The sequence below is a fragment of the Cygnus olor genome, chromosome 1 (genome assembly GCF_009769625.2).
Source record: "Cygnus olor isolate bCygOlo1 chromosome 1, bCygOlo1.pri.v2, whole genome shotgun sequence".
NCBI classification, from domain to species: Eukaryota; Metazoa; Chordata; class Aves; order Anseriformes; family Anatidae; genus Cygnus; species Cygnus olor.
The window spans coordinates 2,598,902-2,620,664 of record NC_049169.1 but is presented as its reverse complement, the minus strand read 5'-3'; the positions used below and the strand labels follow the sequence as shown (position 1 = coordinate 2,620,664).

Here is a 21,763-nt window from a genome sequence, read left to right as displayed (position 1 = left end):
TGTGAGATTTGTAGGCTTTGGTTCTACAGATGGCTTGGACTCATAAAAAAGTCCTTAAAAAAAGGTATTGGTAAATCTCAGCAACACAAGATTACAACGCACAGAACAAATTAATAATAAAAAGAAGAAACTGTGGGTTTTAACCTTCCTCAGTTTGACACTGTAACTGGGAAATCATTTACTTGTGTGTACACCAAATCCCAACAAAGGATGCTTAATGTATTAAAACAAGAGGCTTTAGTCCTTGAAAGGGAGCGGGGAGCCAGATGTACCGCAGCAGAGCGCTACGTGCCAAGTGCGCCGCGAGCACTCGGTCCTCCCTGGTTACGAGTGGCTCAGGAAACTGCAGCCAGCAGCAAGAACTGCCCTTAATGAGTGCATCCATCAATTTTCAGGGGACTCGGTTGATTACCGGCACGCAAAACTAGGGAACACGCCAATTTAACTGTTGGCCACTGATGCATGAAGGAAGAGTTTCACTCGCTCGCTTTTCAGGAGGAAGTCTATAAAATGACTTAACGCATCTGTGTAAGCAAATACAGAAAATCCGTGGTGTGCTGAGGCAGGAGCACGTGCTTCTCCTTCTAACATCGACCAGACGCACCTGAAGAGGAAAGGGACATTCAGACAACTAGGAGTGTTTGACTACATCTGTTAGAAAGCTTATCCTATTATAACTACTTTCCAGCAAGTCTTTTGTTATTTCAAGTACTAATTCATATCAGATAAAAAATTCCTAGTCATGACTTTGGGCTTTACTGAAATGAATTTTACGATTGCTTTCCCTATTCCAGACCATAAAGTATCTAACTGTGTGAAAAATTGGTGATAGCCTGAGGAAAGACTTAATGAATGTACCCAGGATTCCTAAAAAAGATACGAGCAAATAGGGAAAGAATTGGCTTGGCTCTCTTAACTAATGTCCTACCTAAATTTTGAATAATGGATTAAAAAAAAAAAGTTAATATAACTCTCAATATATTAACATATTCAATGCTTCAAAACTATCTCCTGCCCAAAGAAGCACATTTAAAGTTCACATTTGAATTTGAATATCTCGATGAAACACGTCCCCATGCAAACAGACTCACGGTCCTGGGCTTACCAGGAAAACACACAGATATTACGCCAGAATCCCCCGCTCCCACTTCGCTCAGGATGAATCTGCATCTAGCTCAAAAGTGCACAATTAATATTTCATCCAGCTCTGTTGAGTACTCTCATTTCTAATGGACTCAATCGATCGAAGGAAGAAAGTTAAATATCTGTGTTGCTGTAGGGAAAACTAAAGTTGTCATTTATGAAGTGATCATCATTTCATAGGTAAATGCACTGAAGGGTCTACAGGATTTTGATATTCTAAAGCTGTTCAAAGGAAATCCTCATCTATATGTTCACAGGTTGGGGAAAAACGGAGACAGAGATAATACTGACCACCAAAGTCCCTTCATCAAGCCAAGATGCTGAAGCAACAGGCAATTCTAACCAAAAGGCAGAAATACATCACTGAGTTGTAAATATAGTATTACATTAAAATATAATAACTGTTGCTTCCTCACTCCAATTCAAAGGCATACCTAGGTGTGCATGGTGTGAAGTGTTTGTCCAGACAAGGAGCACTGTGTTTGTCCAAGAAGCAAAACCACAGGTACAAAGAAGTGGTAGAAAGTCAAGCACTTTGCTCAAATGAGCTCTGCTGTGGCAGGGCTGAGACGAGTCTATTAGGACCGAGTACGGGCTGAAAGGGGTGAGCAAAGAAAATAAATTCTGTTTTGTTCCCTTTGCATTCGAAAGGAACAGAATTTGGGATGTACAAGATAAATAACAGAGGCAGAAAAGATCTGTAGCCTCTTTATCAGCTCCTCTTCCCACCTGAAGCAGCTCTGCACCTTCTGAATCCAGACTGCTTCCCAGCTAAGAGGGGTGACAGTGCCACATCCACCCCACAAAACACCATTTACACTTCTCTTGAGCAGTGCAAGGCCGTTAAGCTATCAGACAACAGCACTTGTTATTTATTTAAGCAACTCACTGCCATGGACCATGCTCTGTATGGTGTGACCACCACTGCTGGGGCAGCTACACAGCGAGGAAGCCTTGGGGCACTACAGGGTGCAAGAGTACAAAGAAAGATTATTCAAGTACCTCTGCCACTAAGAAAAGCTGTGTGGTTTAAGCTGAGTTGATGGTATTTAACGCTGTGCACTCCTTCTAGCAGAACTCACAAACATAGCAGTTCTACGCTCACCTGGGGGACATTTGGGTAACTCGGGACCGTTGTCCCCAGTTGCAACACGTGGCATTGTTTTCAGAACAGCATCGTGCCAAGTTGTGCTTCTCTCACTGACTCGCTGACTAAGATTTGAGCGAGTCCAACTGTGGGGTTTGGGGCTTATTCTTGTTTGTTCTATGTGAAAAGAGGACATGACTTACTGCCAGAGTTACGCTGTAAGGATAACTACATTACGTATAACTAGCAAATTAAATAATCAGTTACATACAAACACAAAAAATAATACAACATTTGCAATTCTCTTGTCATTTTTTCAAATGTTAAGAACAAAGAATTTAAGACTACTACCAACAACGGTATCACCCACAGTATTAAAAAAAACTGTTTCAAGACAAAGCACTGCAAAGGATGCTATGTTTGAAAGAGTAAAGATGAATTTCAGATGTTTCTACTTAGAGTCCACTGTCTTTGGCTGAGCAAAGGGAGCGCAACTAGAAGGAGGCAAGCCTGCAGGCTCTGTCCAAGGGCTTCTAAATAGATTTCTATTTTCTGTTACTGAAAAATATTATGTGGTATTTCATAAATAATTTATAATCCGTTCTTTTAACTTCAGTTTTTAAAAGCAGCTGATGCTAATTAAGGTGGCAGAAGGAGCTGCTGGAAAACTGAAAGTTTCTCACCATCAGATCTGCAGAAGTGGAGAGAACAGAGCAAACTATTGACATGGGTATGTATTCAACATGGATTTCTACACTACTGTCATGTGAGTATCACATGGCAGTTACTGAAGACGTCTGCATTAAGGAGCTATCAATATTCCTAATTTACAGAAAGCACAAAAAAGTCCCTGGAAATCACCTTATGCCTCGAAACAAACCCACAGTTCCCTGGGCTCTGTCCAGTGGTGTCATTATAAAACTTATTTTCTCTCTAAACTGCCTATTTTTAATGTTCAGAGAACAGGCATCACTGCTTTGTGAGGCAACTACACCAAAGTGCCAGGTACTCACTTAACATGGCTTCATCACATTCTCGGCTACATTTTCCAGTTCAAAAAATATTAGCTAAAACACAACTTAAAGGAAATTTTCTTAATGTTTCTATAATATTTACTGATAACCATAAAACATAATTATTGTGGTTTATGTTTTACCTTCAACAAGCGTTAATAAACCAAGCTCCATGACACAGAAGTCAGTAACTAAAGGAAGGCATGGCATTGAGGTTTTGCCTTATACTCTTGTTCACTATGTCCCAAAGCAACCCTCCACTGAACTATTTTCAAGGCTCCAACAGCCTGTTGCCGTGCTAACGCTAAAGCCTCACCTCCATCAATGATCATATTATCAGAGCAATTGAAATGATCTGGGAGCACGTGAAATAAATCGATTCGGTCTGGGAAACTGTTTTTAATAAAAGTCTCAGAAGACGGTACCAGTGTGAAGCAGCCCGAGCAAGCCCCGCACCTCGCTGCGTTTAATCAAACGAACCCTGCAGCTCCCCAGAGGCATCCCTTCCGACGGCAGGGCTCCCGACCAGCTGTCTCGGAGCCAGGGAATAAAGCCATCAGAACCTGAAACTCAGAATGAACACTCAATTGTCTCGCGGTCCAAAGGATCCTCCGTGATTAAAGCTGTTTGCAGGGGATAAATTCACCCAGGAGGCTACCAACATGCCAACACGTCTCAACGCTGTGAAGTACCTGATCCAGAATTCGGCTTCGTTGGAGGTGTAGGAGTTTAGAAGTGACACCGAAGTGACACAGCAGGATGAGGCTCGGGGCTGTGGCACCTCGGGTCCTGCTCAGCTCAGCGTTTTTGCCCCAAAAAGAGCAGCAAGAAGCTGCTGCCTGCTGGCTCCGCATGAGCGGGAGAGGAAGGGCTAAACGTTTTGAAACAGCACCAGTGCACAGCTGTAAGTGTTACCCACTGCAAGGAATCAGAACCCACAGGAGATAAAGCAGAAATGTTTATTTTAGGCAGGATTTGCCCTATCTGCTTACTCTGTTCCTAAATGAATAATCAAGCCGCTACTTGGCTCCAAACACCGCGGGGGAATAAAATGTCACCACTGCAGCTGCCAAATTTCCCGATACCAGCCCTTCAAATTAAGGGAAAAAAAAAAACAATATAAATGTACAATTTGATTACTTAAAGCCCAAATCTTCGCCCAAAGCCTGGCTCTTCCTGTAATAACGCATTCTTTTCTTCTTGTGTCAACTTCTGATTATAACAGAGACATCTTCATAATATAATAATTCTGGTTATAATGTAACTGCGGGTAACATAACTCCTACATTAGAAAAGGCAGCATGCTCTAGTAATGTTGTTTTAATGTAATTTGTGTACTGCAGGAACTGACTGAACCTGGTCATTTAGAATTTGATCAATGCGAATTAGTGTCTTAAAGAGATGAACCATTTGATAATTCAGAATTTGATCAATGTGAATCAGGACCTCATGGAGATAAAAACATTTATCATGAACATTTGGAATAGCGGTCTAATCCAGGCAGCACTGAAGAAGGTAATAAGCAGGCATCAATAAGGACTGCAGACAAAGTACAGAAGAGCTGTCAGTTCTCGGATACGAGCCTATATGGGGTACTTGGTTCTTCCCTTTCAAAGGGGTGAATTATCCCTAAAGGCTGATGAAGCCACAGCTGATGTAATTTCAAGGACTAAATGGAGGAAGGAAAGGAAAACCCAGGAAATATTTAAGTAATTAGCCACTACTCTTTGCTCTTGAAAGAGATATGGTTTAAAAAGTTTAGGAAATACAAGTTATCTCAATAAAACTTATCAACTCATTCTAGACATGTTTAAAATTAAGTGAGACTGTTTTATAATAATCCCACAATTAGATCTATTAATCTCTCACTTAGAACCTGAAATCACACTGACACGCAGCACATTGCTTTATGCATTAACAAAATTTAGCAGTTCAACCTTATTTAATTCTTCTTTTACAGCCAATTAAACAAGCTCTTTAAACACCATTGCTTGAAACTCTGTCCTCAATCCTCACATGCAATTAAACTGAACATGAGAAGTGCCTGGCGACACCAAAAGAGCATCATCTTCAGGTTTCACTAAATCATTCATAATTTATCCATCAAGCTGCATACAAAAGGCAGTGCTAAAATAACGGCTGCTGAATTTAAACCTTCAGTAAAAAGACAGGCCATTTCAAAGGATTTGATATCGGGAAGAATTTAAAATGATACAGTAAGATTGATATTTCATGTGCTGTATCAAAGCTATTCCAATTTATGTGCATACTTCAGATACATTTTTCCTCCCGATAATGTTTTCCTTTTGTTTTTAACACAATGGACCAAAACTGGATCTACTAATCAAAAACCTCCAAATAATTTTCATGAAAAAATGGCTTGAAGTGCAAAGGAAGCACTGCAACTTCAGTAATGGCACAGCAGTGAAGACTAGTCAAACAGTTAATTTCTATTTATAATTTCAGTCTCTAGAAAATTAAGAAGCAACCACTTTCATCAACTGTTAGGAATCTCTGATTCCCTGGCCAAATCCCTCTTTATTAAATAGTCTTTGGTTTATGCAGACAGAATAAAAGATCCTTCAAAACGGTGTTCTTAAAATTTGTAGATACTGCCTGATGCTGAGTACTGGCCCCTTAGCCAGCTGTTTGTGCAAAAAAAAAGAACACCAAAGCATGAATTTTGGAAATTGTTTATATACTAGGGAAAAACAAACAAATATACAAAAAAAAAAAACATTCCCCACCTCTGGCCACAATAACCACCTAGGCTATCAAATACTACTTCAAATCACAATAAAGTCTCATTTTGAAATAAGCAAAGTCAGATTAGGCAATAATTAGATTTCAAAACAGGAAAGTAACCTAATGTAACAAAGGAAGGAGAAATACTCGATGGGAATCTTACACTGGTGAGAATAATGACAATGAATGACAACATACCGGGCTTCCCATCAGTAATGTGAAGCCCTCCAAATTATTCTTAAATCACTCCGTGAGTCAATGGTCATTCTGTCCCCCTTGTTTAAGGGACAGATGAGTTCAGTGCTCAGTGATATAAACTCTGCGTTGTCTGTTAACCAGCACAGAAGATTTTATATAAACACTAGAGAGTATTAACAACCCCTGATATTGAAAGATAAAATGTTTTTATCTTACAATTAAGAAGTTGGTATCATTATCAGCAGCTCCAAAAAGCCTTTCCTCCTCTTGCCCACCAAAAACCAAAACAAAACCCAAAACTCTTTTGTTTCCTTTTAAACCCCTCCACAAACCTAAAAATGGTCACAGAATAATTGACTTTACACAGCATTTCTTGGTTACCACTGCGACTCTAAGGTTGTAAAAGTTCTCTTTGTATCCTTACTAACATGATAAATGGAACCTTCTGCCTAATGGATGAACCAGCAGAAAGGGAAGAGTCCAAGGTTAAGGGTCAGAGTCAGTTTGATCCATCAGTTACTGTATCTTCATTTAACCATCCTCAGGACTAATAAAAATTATTTAATCTGACCTTCACTGGTAGGGGCAAAGCGAAGTTGCTAATTTAAATCCTTTCACATCATGCAAGCACAGGATGAATACTATTGTAATGCAAAGCTGGAACTACATTTTTGTTGTTCCACTTGAGAAAAAATGTTAAGGAGTGTATTTTTAGAATATTCCATGCATCTTATCAAATATAAATTAATTAGTATATTACTAACTGTGCATCTAATTTCTATGCAGCTTATGGTTACTATGCACTGCCTCCAAATTCTTGAAAATTCTCTCATATGAATAGCCAGGGCTTTTTCCCACACAGACTGATAGGATCTACGATAGCAGAAAGGGGAGTTACTATGCATTTGAATATGGATAAAAATTCATTTATTTGCCAGCTTCAGAAACAGTGGTAGAAAAGACTTACTTGAACCGGGCTGACACTTCGTCGGCAGCTTTTTGGTATTGCTCTGTGGTTACTTTGTAGAACTGGGCGCTCTGGAAAGTTAAAAAAATAATAATAATAAAATAAAAAACTTAATAATACAAATTTCATCTACTGTCAATTATATATATGTCAATACCTGGTAAGTAACATAAATTTACATATTTTATACATTTCAGTTGCTCAAAACCAAACAAACAAAAAAACCACCAAAGACACAACAACATCAAAAGAACAAAAACCCTCATATCAGATATTCTACAAAGTTGCACAGACATTTTGGTAAGCGTGTCGTTTTTGCCAAATGTGTCCCGTTTGCTCTGAAAGGTTATGTAAAATGGCATAAAATGGTTATGGTTAATGGTTTGCTCTGAATGGTTATGTAAAATGGCATAAAAAGAGATGTTTTCCTTGCTCAAGAAGGAAACTGCAGAGAGACCTGGGGTAAGAATCCCGCATTTAGCCCTAGGTGATATTGGAGCCCGTGAAAATTCTCCACGAAGAAAATAAACCAAAATACTGAAGGCGTACTTCTTTGCATGTGCGTATTTGTGTTACTTACACATATGTCCCCAGCTCGTCTGCAGGTGACATTCATGTCAGGCTTCAAAGTGGCACAGTAAATTAACTATTGCTTGATTTTCTTTTTTGCTCTTTGCCTTGATAATGCCTCTTGCAGGGATTTCTTTTAATATTCCATACTTCTAAATTGCTTCAATCAGTTATTAATATTATTTTCTTTTCCTGGCAGCTTTGGAGCATATTTTCATCTCCCCTAAACCAGGGAAAGCTTTCTCTCAGTTCCACCAAATCATTAATTTCCACAATGCAGGTCAGACAAGATTGAGTCAGCAAGCAATAAAACTTTTCTATACATAAAAATGGCAAAGTTTCTCAGTGGGACATACAATATTCAAAGACAAATCACTATAATGTTGTGATGCTTCATGTCTAGATAATATATACCTGGTATTTTTAAAGAGATTTTTATAGCCGTAGCACAGTCGGACTTAAGAAGTAATAACTAAGGCACCTGGCTTCACAGTTGGAGGAATAATGAAAAGTTAAAGCAGTTCAAAAGTTCTCTAAAACATTTTTTTTCCGTGAATAGTCAGGTCAATAGGAAAAACAATCTCGTGGAGATGAACGAAGGTTTTGCTGGCACTTGCAACAACTCCTCCTTAGCTTTATAACTCTCAAGTCATCTGGCATCCCAGGAAGTCACGTTAACATGGCAACAAAACTCTTACAATTATACACGGCGTGGTTGCATACAAAGCCTTTTGAATCCCTTTTTTAACAACCTACCTGTTGTAGGTTAATGCTGTGGTTTGAGGTTATTCATGCCACAACATGATTTTGCTTCTTTAGAGCATTTAGCATACATGGCTTGAACAATGCAGTCCATGAGAAGTGTCATTCCAATTTTATTTTGGGTAAAATAAGCACTTACACTTACTTAAGACCTTGAGAAAGCAATATGCCTAAAACGTTGCCAAAAAACAAACAAAGAAACCCTATAACTGGAAAGGTCACTCTTCTGTAAGAGTGAAAGGTGACTGTCTCCTTGGTCAGTGGGTTAGCAAACACGTCCCAAACAACATTTCTCTGTGCCAAATTATGTTATGAGAAACGCAGGTAAGAAAGGACACTACAGCACAAACATTTGATGGAAACTCCAAAACGGGCAGCGGTATCCAGAAGAATAAAAGGAAAATTTTTATCCTTTCCATTTGAGGCGATCATCTTCCAAGGTCCTTCCTCGTGAATTATGAACGTGAAAAGTACAGGAATCACCAAAAAGAACATCACCTCCAAACGCGGGTAAAATTGCATTGCAAGCCTAATATTTTACCACAAATTATAATGAATTGTGTAACATCTCCTGGGGTCAAAGGGCATGCACGGATCACAAAGAGCACAGTGGTCTACTGCACTCTTGCTTCTGAGATTCAGACCTAATAATTCATTTGTACTGAAATCAAGGTTTCCACACATGTGACTTGGGGTCATTTATTTTTCCATAAATCATGGTTGGCCAGTAAGAAAATGAAAATGAAATCCTCCTCACACCAGTGACCCCCTTGTGTTTAGCAATCTTAGCTGCCCAATGACAGTCACATCCAGGTTGCTTGGACGTAGATGAAATCAATAGGTATGTGATTAGACAGCAGACTGACTATGGGGCAAGCGCAGACAGGTCACCGTTTGAGATGATGAATAGCTCTCTATCACCCTCCAGTCCCCTACACTGCTAACATTTACTATAACCTTATTTGGGCTGCGATTTATCTTTCTTTTGCCTGATCAATAAAGATGAACACAACAGTTGTAGGGATCGATTGCAATTTTTTATCATTTTCAAGCATGAAGGAGCATTTTTGACACAAAAACAATACTCTGAGTGTACTTGTTCTACCTTTTAATTGCAGCTCAAGTGATCAACAGAGCTGCTATATATGCCCAGAAGTTTTAATCCTACAGTAGACTCAAGCTATCAAGAAATCATTCATTATTTTAGATAAAGTGTGCCATGTTTCTCAGATCAGATCTTCCTTTGAAACTCACTCAGGCTCTCTTTAGGAGATATACCCACTATAATCCAGAGATGAAGTATCATCTCAGAAGTCCTCCCTAATCCTCAAGATAAGAATGCAGTGGGCATTTCTCTAGATAGAGATGGAAGGGTGCTGTAACACAGCACTGCTGATATAAGTTCCTCAGTCTCCAGATGAGTAAGTATCTGTATTTGTGTTGTGTATGTAGTCTGCATATTCACGTACTGTTCAACTCAAAGTGGAGGATAAAAGCTACAGTCCAATTTGCAGATTGGCAGCAGCGGCAGACTATCAGCAAGTAGCTCTGGATCAGACCCATGATCTTCACAGGTTCCAGCAGATATAAATAATAAAGTAAGTAATAAACATAACTTCTATAGATATCTGGAATCTATCTATCTATCTGTCTATCTATCCATCCATCCATCCATCCCTAGCATCCTCTTAACTAAGCCACTAAAATGGCAGCAACTGAGCTCCTTCCTATCTTTGATTTGGGTCCTTTGGGCACATGCATTAGAAAACAATCTTACACAGCAGCTTCCTCTCATTTATACTCTTCTATCACTACTTAACAAAAACATGGCTTTCTGCAGACCTCTGTTACGGTCTCCTTTGTTGCAAGGAGTATGAAAGTGCAGGAAGCATGTTATGAAAGATGCAACGAACTTCCAAAAGGGAACAGAAGTGTCAGGGTTATGGCAATTAATCATCTTCCCAGATTATGTAGAAGATGCTATTTCTGTATCTGTTATGGAGTTCTTACATAATGTGGGCATGTTGCTTGACTTTAATATCAAAACAAAGTGGCAAATTTGGTTCTTGATGACTAAACTTCAGCTTGTTCAAAGTATCTAGTCTAAACTCATCCCGGAGGTTTGCTCCAGAATCACAGAGGTTGCTGGCTACCAGATCTCACGCATCGCCCAGAGAACTGAGAATGGCTTGAATTATGCTCACTGCACAAAGCGGGCCTCAGTCAGTAGCTCAAAATAGTCACTTAACTTTAAGGCTGCTGAAGCTGGTGGAAATTAACCCATTTGTGTGCACACTCCTCGTTTGCTGTCTGCTTGGCCGAAGAAACACTGCTCACCTTGCATACAGAAATCAATGTGCCACGCAAACCGAGTTCCCCACCAGGACTCTGACAAGTACTAGCAGCGTTTACACACAGAAAAGAGCAGAACAGGCACGTGATGGTGCTGGGTGATCCTCCAGCACATGCAGCGACTCAAATCCAGTGTTACACCAAGCCTGCCAGCAGGGCTGAGCTGTGTCATGCTGGATTTGAAGAGCTTAACACCGCCACAACTGAAAAAGAAGAGTCCTATTCCCAACACTGGAAAAAGTTTGTGCTAGAAAAAGTTAAGGCTGCCAAGACATCGTGCCTTACCCACCTCTTACACAAGCAAACAGGACCTGTGACAATTTTGGGTTTAGTCACCACGCGTTTTCCACATGTAAAAAGCTTTAGCCTTCATTACCTCGCACAGGAATCAGGTAATTTCATTTCTCTGGTATTACAGAAATGGTAACACAGAAAGGCCCCTTTCAATTTTGCAGTTTGAATGCTGGGAAATAAATAATGGATGCCTTGCACGCTGAGCAATGAGTATATTGAATAAGTCGGATCGTATGGGAGAACCTTGACAATTACATGAGCACACATAGCTGTACATCAGAGACCCAAGACAACTGAAGAAGCCCACTGCCTTTATGCTGACATTTTCCAACTTGCAAGTATTTGAGCTTAGCACATGGTTACTCTTAGCAGGGAAAGCTAAAAAAAATAAAAAAATAAAAAAATTTAAGAACCAGCTGGGAGAGAGAAAAAAATCCATCAAACTCCATAAATGCCATGACTTAAAATCATAATGACACTGAGGTTGCATCCCCTGGAAAATTATGATGTGCAAGATCCTAGTACAGTCCTTTTCTACCTGAACTAAGCAGTAGGGTAGCATCGACTTCTGTTGGCCAAGCTCTCTGTAAGAGAGCTTGACATTCTGATATTCCCAATAGCTGCCAACCTCTCTGCTTGGTTGCCTCAATCCAGAGGTTTATTCTGCCACCTGTGTCCTTTTAACTGCATTTTCTACCCTGCATCTCCGAAAGAGAAGCCTCCCCTGTTAAGTGACAGCCACCTTCTCACAGCCTCTTTAGTTTTTGTACCCAGACTCCCTCTTTCAGGCCATGCCTCCGATGTCCATGGCTCATGTCTCTTGTACCTTTAGGCTCACAATGCTGGCATGATACGTTGTACTGGGGCTGTTCTTCTAACAGCCAAGGGGTTTTGGACCAGCCAACATGGATTTTGACAGCACACGGTGACATTCCTCAAGGTGCGAGTCATCCCCAGCCTTTGCTAGCACGTGGGTATTAGCACCAGGCAAACACTGTAGGCAACGCTATTTTATCCCTGCTTATCCACCTGGATCTGTACGGCTGAAGGTTCTTGCTAGATAAACAAACTCTAAGCCGGAGGAGGGAGAACACTTTTAATAAACATGAATTGATATTTTTAGAGGAATATCAGTTGTTCTGCTGAACGGGAGCAGGACTTTAGGCACATTTCCCCAGGAACGGCAGGAAACAAAATGCAGAAATCATCCAACATCTGCCCAATTTTAGCTTCTTGGTTCAAAATTCTTTACCTATAGCTCCAAAATTACCTAATCAGCACTTTTACAAATATTGTGACTTTGTGTTGTTACTGTACAAGCACTAAGCAATTCAGAGGAGTTGAAAAGCCTGCAAAAACTTGTAGAAGTGGCTAATTTAACATATGCCTGTAATCTAATTGCTTGAATAGGACCAGCACGTGTGAAGTTACTCAGATGTTTACAGCTCAAAGACTAATACAGGATTCAACCAAATTAAAGTGAGTAATAAGCAGTGTTTGCTATGCCTCTCCTTCCGTACCCTTCTTTGCAAAGAAAGGTCGGGATTTGTTGTTCCTGTGGTAGAGGTGCCTTTTAAAAGCTACCTCCAAAGAGGGAAGTGTAGGCTGGCATTCTGAAAGAGAAGCTAAGGAAAAGAGACCTGAAATTTTAATTTTAAATCTACCCAATTTCCTGATAAATACACGGCCTTTGCAAGGATATGCCACGTTGTAATTCAGGTAGAGAAAAGTATGATCTATGGGAAGAAGCATTTTCATCATGTTTGACCCCAAAATAAACTTTCCTGAACAAATGTAGGAGCAGACACTTCTTAAAGAACATATTGTGGAGGAATAGGAGAGAATTATTATTTAGCTAGACAGCTCTGATTTCAAAAGTCTGTGTAAGGAAATAAAGTCCGACAGAACCGGGGAAGGTCAGCTGTTTTGTCTGCATGTGGGACCTCAAAGCAGAAGTGCATGTTTTACCCTCAGCTGAAAATCTTCAGATTTCAAGGCCGATAAAGTTCTGAAAGATCTCGTGTCATCCAAGCTGATAAAAGGTTGTCAAAAGAACCAAGAGAACTTGAGAGTCCTCATTTAATTTCACTAAAGATACCTCACCTATAGGCACTATTTTATAACAAACGTGCTGGAACTGTTGTTACTGCAGACATGCCATGACTTCTTTTTGCCATTGAAATTTTCCTTTTAAGCCCTTTGGCTCTCAAAGCCCTGAAGAGATTCAGTATGAACATAACATTCATGCAATCTATTTAAGTTTTTTTTTTTTTTTAATTTAATTTAATAGTTATGTAGTTACCAGTTTATTTGACAAAGAAAAAGACGTGTGACTTCCACACAAAGGAGACAAATCTGGCCTTTGCTTCAAGTTAGTGCTGTGAAAGACAAAAATGAGCACAGCTTGACTTCAGAGCAGCTCAGCACCTGCTCCACCCACCAAAGGAATGAAGAGCTTGGGCTGTTTGGCACCTTTGAGAATCAGGGGAGAATTTTTAATTTAAAGACTTCTTTTTCCTTGTCATCCTCCCCCACTGAAGGACTCAAAGCATCGGCAGGCAGATTATCATGTTCCCTGAATGGCAAATTGGAAAGTTTTCTTTGCCTCTTTTTCATCCATCGCTGCTGAAGCTGAGCTTTCTCTTATCCCTTAATTGAACTTCTGGCTGTTTCATCTCAGTGTCTTTTACAAACTCATTTGTGGATAATATGAAACATTTTGTTTTATTCATTCTGTTGACATGCAGCCTGGCACCTGTATGGATTTAAATGAGAAGATTTCCAAAGGCAGGAAGAAGGAATCGCTCTGAAGCCTACAGAGATGCTTCACGGATTTCAGCCCAGCCTCAGGACCGCCACAGTCCCCATTTTGTTGAGGTTCTGCAAAGCACGGACAAGCAGCCAGGTGCAGCATCTTCTGCCCAAAGAGATGTATCCCAGGGGGTGTGCAAAGGAAACCCACGGAGAATGAGTAAAAAAAGGAGAAAACGTTTTGAGTAGCAGGAGGGACTGATTGTGTAAGGTGCATGAACATGCCCCACTGTCATGCAAACCATAACGTAAAGTAGACTCCCTGGATTATAAAGAAAAAGGCAAAATTAACTGCTACAAGAAACACCCTTGCCCCTGAAATACCCTTGAAGCTGCCACTAAAAGCAACGAATGTGCAAAAAGAAGAATTAGGGAAGCAAGAATGACAAAAAGACAAAAAGACAATCTATTGTAGTGCTAAACAGGGTGCATATATCTAAGCTCCAAATTATATTAAATTACTGCTTTATAAATATATGACCACTTTTATTGCATCTTTATTTGAATTAAAAACCTCTATTTATCTCTGAATTGATTTTAATAAGCCATGGAAAGCCAAGCATATAACATCATACAGATTACCAAACAATACTACATCTTATTTCTACCTCAAATGCTATTAAAATGATACACGGATGAAGTAATTTCTTCTGAAATGTCATCAGATCAGGCCATACGAGACATTCAGCTTTTACGGAAACCCACCCAAATTGAGCACCTTTCCCTAAGGGAATGCTCCTGCCCCAAACAAAAACGAGTCTCCAATTCTGAGCTCCAGCATGAAGATAAATTCCAGAGCTGCAAACCTTCCACAGAAGCACCCAATAGCTCCCTTGGTGGGAGGCTACAACCACGTTATGATGTTCAGGACAACTCAGAGATGCTCACAGAAACAAAAGACACACGGACAGATCAGGGGACAAGCTTTCATAGCAGGCAAGAACTTTAACTTCAAGAAAGGGGAGAAGTAGCTGCCAGGCAGGGAGGGAGAAGACAAACTGAAAGAGAAGCCCCATGACTCTGAAAAGCTAAGGTAAGGTCTGGGGTCTTGGACTAAGCCTACAGAGGACATCCAGACAGTGAGGCCAAGACCTATTTTCAGGAGTTTGGTGGATTTTGCCTAGAAATACATACTTCCTGTGCTGGCTGAAATTCAAGTGCAAATTCCCTCTCCTCTGCCCCTTACCCCCAAGCCTTTACCTGTGGTCATTTTCCTCTTACGTCCTGCAAGAAATTGGCTCTGGACCAGAAACTGGCTCCTCCAATGGAACAGGTGTCTGAGTTATTGAAGAGGACTTTGGACACCAAAGCCATCAAATAACTGTTTCAACAGAGGGATTAAAAGGCTAACAGGTACCCAAAATAGTACTGAAGAGTACTGCGACCTACTCAAACAAAGGAAAAACACATACTGCTTCTTGGCAAACATTCTGCCAGCAGACAATTCGCTTCCCGACGTGATTTGTTTGATTTCTTTACACATGTGCTTGTCAAAGAGTATACAGTCGGTGTGCAGCAAGTGGGGTACAGCACTTAACTCAGTCATCAGCAGAAAATGGGGAAAATAGCTTATTCTTTGACCTTTTCTTTTGAATTTCCACTCCTGTTTTTCAGGCACCACTAATACCTTTAACTGCAACTATTAACGTCTCTAAAGTTTCTCCCAAGATACGCTGCACTTCATGTTTCTGCCCTAGTAGAGCATTGATCTCTAATTTGTTAACACTCAGAGCTGCCAAAGAAAATGAAAACCTTTGTGAAAAGGACAAATCTATTCAAAATTCTTACAGCTATTCAGCCAAGCATCTAATCTGCATGTAATTGTAGTACGGTCTTTAATACAACTGTTCTCAATCTTAGAGATGCATGTGTAAATGCACAACTATATTTACATCTCCTGCTGATGACAAGATGCCTAATCTAAATCATTCTTATTTACAACTTTTCTTCTCAGCCTCACCCCTTTTCCCTATTACACATTATAAACTGCATTCTCCCTAAGGGTACTCGTTGGGTGTTATTTCTCCACATCCTAAAGCAGACTTGTCCCCAGCCTCTGTCCCCAAAATCAAAGAATCACAGAGTGGTTGGGGTTGGAAGGGACCTCTGGAGGTCATCTGCTCCAAGCCCCCTGCTCCAGCAGGGCCACCCAGAGCAGGGTGCCCAGGACCATGTCCAGGTGGCTTTTGGAGGTCTCCAAGGTGGGAAACTCCACAACATGTGTCTCATCACCCACACAGCACAGAATTGCTTCCTGGTGTTTGGATGGAACCTCCTGGGCTCCGGTTTGTGCCCAGTGCCTCTTGGCCTGGCTCTGGGCTCACACTGCCTAATGCAGCCAAAAACACCATTAGCCTTCTTAGCACCATGGGCATGTTGCTGTCCCATGTTCAACTTGGTGCCCACCAAGTTCTTTCCTGCAGAGCTGCTTCCCACCTGGGCTCCCCCAGCACGTCCTGGGGCTGGGGCTGCTCCTCCCCAGGGGCAGGACTTGGCACTTCTCCTTGGTGAGCTCCATGGTACCCTTGCCAGCCCACGTCTCCAGCCTGCCATGGTCCTTTTGGATGGCAGCATGGCTCTCGTGGCTCAGTCCAGCTCTGCAGACAGTTTCCATCATCAGTATGGACACACGGAGCTGCACAAAGTCACCTTGTTTAAAGCTTCTATTATACTCATGCATGGTTGTAGCGTATCTGCTGCATGGGTAACTCTCACAAAGTCCACTCAAGTGGTCAAAAGAACAACAGAAAATTCCTTCTGTGAATTACGGGTGAGGATTGGGCTGGCTCATCAGGCTCTACGTGGAGGCCAGTTACATGCAGAGTTCCCCAGGGGTCTATACCACATCCCTCCCTGTTTAACACCTTTACCAAGGACCCAAAAACACTCACTAGTTTTGCAGGTGACCCAAACTGGGTGCATGTGCCCTGTGAGGAGAAGCTAATGGAGCATGACTCATTTAGCCTGGGGGACAGCAAGTTTTGGGGGGACCTGGCAGCCTTAGAAGCCCTAAAAGAAGAGTATCAACAAGATGGAAAGGGGCTCTTTACTGATGTTCTCAGTGGGAGAACAAGAGAAAATGTCTGTAAATCGAAACAATGGGGGTTCTGAGTGAGTATAAGGAAAAATATTTCCTTCCAAGTATAACTTAGGAGGGGACAGGGATGTGAGAGGCTGTGGTATCTCCAGCCTGTGCGGCTGACAAAGATCCAACTGCACGTAGCCCTGAACAACCTCATCTGTCTTCAGCGTTGATCCTGCTCGGAGCAGAAGGTTGTACTTCCCAAGGCCCCTTCCAAACCAAGTAATTCTATGAATATGTATACCTACTCTCAGCAATATATCTGGTATCAGAATGGAAATCTATTTTGGCTTGTAGATGTGCAATCTGCTCTGCAGCTGTACGTGAAATTCATCTTGTGGCAGAAGCCCAACATAAAGAATCAAGGATTGGCTACATCTTCTTTCAAATGAATGGAAAGTAGCTGGGTTTAGCTTTGTTTATTAGATCTACCACTATCACTACTCAGTTGCCTAAGGGCATAATGAGTGCAAAATTACCATTTTTTGAAAAGCACAATGCAGCCACAAATAACACTTATGCACCAACCGTCAGAAGATCAAGAATAAAGTTCTTGAAAGAAATTCTAAAATATTCTGTCTCTCTCAATCCAACAGCCTCGGCAACAATGTCACCTCACATGCTTGTCCTATATCACAGATATTAAAAGTTTTGTGTTTCTTTTGCTGAACTGATGGCAAGTTGTGCTAACTTTCCTCAGCACAGCTAACACAGACACTGCATTAAGACTGAGGAACAAGTTTGACCGACAGAATCACAGAATCCTAGAATCATTAAGGTTGGAAAAGACCTTCAAGATCATCTGGTCCAACCATCACCCTCCTACCGATGTCACCCAATAAACCACGATAGTACCAAAGCCTTCCTATTATGGAAAATACTTGCTGGCGTAACTGGAGAAAATCAGCTTATTACCCAGAACCAGTTCAATATCTGCATTTGGTCGGACCAAAAAACTTGTGGGGATATTGATGGCTCAAGTGTTGTATGTGCTGGTACCTCTCTGTTCACATCACTGTCAGGTGAAAAGATGTTGATGACACCAGGATCAGCAGGTCAGTAAAGAGGAGGTGAATATGCAGACACCATCTGAATGTGCCGAGCATATGGTGAATATGCAGAGACCACTGTGCAAAGCTCATGACCCATGTCAAACCACCTACAAGATATCAAGGCAGAAAGTCTGTTGATCACAAAGCAAAACTGTACAAAACTGCGTATAAGTAACAGCTTTTGGTGATTATGAAGTGACTGAAGTACATCAAGGGCAGCTTCTTGCAGCTGCTTTGAATACCGTGTGTAAGCAGTGTGAAAACATCAGAACTGGTACAATACAAATGCTGAAGATATAAAAAAATGGCTTGGTAAAAAATGTTGTATGTATTTGTCTGATGACCGATGACGATGATTGTTTAAATGAATTTTAGTATCAGAATCCAAGTAAACTATGTTTTCTACTCAGTCTAGATTGAGAGCTATGCTGATAATTGGTGAAGCAAGAAATGAAACGAGCTATGAGCATGTTTAAATCAAGCTAATGTGAGAATTTTTCAATGCTCTTACAACAGCGTATCCCAGCAGACCCATTCTGTTTGGAAACAGTCTTCTGAAAGAAACTCAGCCAAAACTAAGGCAGGTGGCCTTCTCACTCAAAAAACTGCTAAATAAAGGATCAGGACCTATGAAAAAGAAACTGATTAAGTGTTTCAGCATATCACAGTGTAATAATTAGCACCAAATATGCTGTTTCGGAAGTTAAAAATGTGGTTCTGTTGCTCTCAGTAAGGCAACACGCTGCAAAATACTTACCACTAATAGATATGTTAGGGCAAGTAATTCAGATGCAGACCCCTAAAATATTCACAATTCATAGCTATGTTTTGTGATCTCTGAGGATGATTCCCACTATTTAATGGGCTTCTTTTTCCTGTATTCTTTGCAGGTTCTGTATATTCGTAGCATCCATTTCAGTTCTCCCTCCCGCAGTGCTCAGCGTATTTTTCAAGCCAAGCCTTGCAACCTTCCTGCAGGTATTTAGCGTATGTTCTCTCTTACATAAGAGTATTCTTCCAATGGTCCCTTTATAGTTTCTTTCCCTTCAAAGAAAGGAAATTCTCTCTGTATTTCTCTGGACATGCACAGCCCTTCGCAGACTTCCTCAGTAGTCTGTACAGATTTTTAGATGCCTCTTGATAATGCAACCTGTGTTATTACACAGGGGACTATGTAATAGTCCCAAACAGCCCCCATTTCTTTTAGCAAATGAACTCAAAACTTGTCTCTGCAGGTCACTGCTGTTGTTACAGAGGAAGTCTGCTCATCCCCCTGGATGGGGGGCTGATGCCGTGGGCAATGGACCACAGCACTTGTCTCTGAGGCTGGGATTCGTCATGCCCAAACTCAGCTGCTTGTAGATAGACGGTTACACTACGCTTCCTCAATAATCAACAGCAAGACACAGGAACAGTGTCAGGGCAAGTCATCCCCTCGCCAAGAGAGGATGGATTGATCAACTTTCAGTGGCAGCTATCTCTCAGCAGCAACTGCTGAGTGGCCCCAGGTATTTAATATAGACTAGAGGTTCCCATTTTAAGCTAAGCCAGGGAAAATGCATCACAGCCACACATCTCACCAAGGAGGACATACAAAGACACCATGATTTTTACCAACTTCTCTGGGGCAAAGAGTCTGTTACACATGCGCTATGCCAACATAATCACAAAATAATACATAACAATTGAGAGAAGAGTTACACACAGTGGCTGCAAAATACCAGAAACCTAACCACACTGTTTATAATTCTTCATTCCTTACAGTAACAGGTCTAGCTAGTCAAATTGTACCTCTGTATTAATTAACTCAATTAACTCATCAATTTTCCTGATAAAGACATTTGCAAGTTTTGATTCTTGTAGCTTATTCTAAATAAGACATCATATTAATATAATGTATACTGCATTCAGAATGCACTTCTGATATACTTAATTATATACTTCATTTTGTTCTCGTCTCTTCCCCTCCACAATACCAAACAACACTACTCAACAAAGCCCCTCGTATTTTTTATTTACCCAGCTATTTTAAATTTACTATAGAAAAAGCATCCTTTTTGTTATTATGCCTTGTAGGACCTACATCACTGTAGGCTTACCAAATACTACAGTAACTCTTTACAGTGCTGAATGTATTACTGTAATTATTTAACCATTCTCCAGAAGTAACAAGTGGCAAGTTAAATTCCCTGAATCAGCAAGCTTCATGTTATCACGCCAACTCACAGAGTAATTTAGGATGAATCTTCAGAGGTCATCTCATCCAGAGCAGGCCCAACTAGGCCAGATGGCTCAGCACATTGTCCTGAATATCTCCAAGGATGACCCCATTTTATTACATCTGTATCTTACGGATCATGCCACCAGGAACTGCATTTATGCTACCTGCACACTGAAGCTTTCTTCTTTCTCTCTTTTTTTAAATTACTTCTTAAAGCCTGACCAAGGGAAGTAAAATACTGCATTAAAAATATTGCTGTTAAATTCAAGGCTACCTGAAAGGCAGGTTCCATGTTCCTGAAAACTTGTTTAAGTTGCAAGTAGTCAAATAAAAAGTATCATCTGCCCCCACAAATATTGTCCATAAATCCTTGTTCTGTTAACCATCAGTAGAACTCCCACTTCAAAAATATTCCGCACATAGTATGATACAAACATGTGTAGCATTTTACACTTGATTTTCCAGTATAAAAATCTTAGAAGGACTCATTTTTTTTTGTTGTTTTTTAAATAACTTCTTTCAACTTGACAAGTATCTGAAATCTCTTGTCAATTCATGGCAACAATTCAATGACAAAAAATTGACTGAAGTTTTCTGAATTGAAATAGTGTCATTTTCTGCTGTTGAAAACACATTTTTTTTTACAAAGCTTCCCCACTTATTCTAACAAAAGGAAGTCCAAGCTGCACTATGATGCAGTAATTCAACTTGCCTGTACACAGCAATGTTTTGTTTTGCTCAGCTGAAAGCCTGCTGGACAGGCACAAGTGTCTCAGGTTCTCAAGTCTGCAACACTCTGCACATTATCTTAGACATCTACAATTAAAGAAAGCTTCCAAAAATTAAGTGACGGTAGTAGCAGTAAATTCATAACAAGGAAAGAGATCATGAAAGCTGTTTGAAATGTGCAATGAACAAAACATGGTTTGCATTCATTTCAAAGTGTATTTTATGCTTGCATCACATCATTTGGCAGGGTTAAATAAATAAATAAAATAAAATCAGTGTACCTATTTCTGTTATTAAAAGGGGCAAGACAGCAAAAAATATGAATTGTTTTTCCTATAAACACACCAAATTGAACAGCTTCAGCTACAGAAGCAGAAAACTATCTCATGGTGTCATCGGTAAGGACAGATGGACACGCGCTAGACACGGCATCCCCTGCAACAGGGGTGCCTGGAGTCCTGCTTTAAGAATGTGGCTCTCCTCTTCTTCCAAAACACCCTTTCTTTTTCCCTTATGCTCTATTGAACAATATATAGATTCTAAAAAAGATCACTTTGGCATGTTGTGTTCACTTCCAATGTTACCTGCTGAATGCAAAGCTTGCACGACCGAAACGCAGTGGGATGTAGGAGTAAGAAAAACAGAGAAAATCTCTGCGTTACTGTTATAATCACCAAAGTTATGCGCACATCCATCACCTAACTCTACTGTAAATCCCACTAAGTAGGAGCTGCAGA

The 21,763-nt window shown here is 40.5% G+C and overlaps 1 protein-coding gene across 4 annotated transcripts in view; it reads right to left on the bottom strand.

Annotated features, from left to right (window-relative positions):
• The window catches only part of CHCHD3 (coiled-coil-helix-coiled-coil-helix domain containing 3), a 150,199-nt gene that overhangs the window by 20,940 nt on the left and 107,496 nt on the right, over positions 1 to 21,763 (bottom strand). For all 4 annotated transcript variants that reach the window (XM_040546108.1, XM_040546116.1, XM_040546124.1 and 1 more), the window contains one exon: positions 7,154 to 7,224. In XM_040546108.1, coding sequence (XP_040402042.1) covers positions 7,154 to 7,224 — 71 coding nt within the window. The remainder of the gene's footprint in view (positions 1 to 7,153; positions 7,225 to 21,763) is intronic.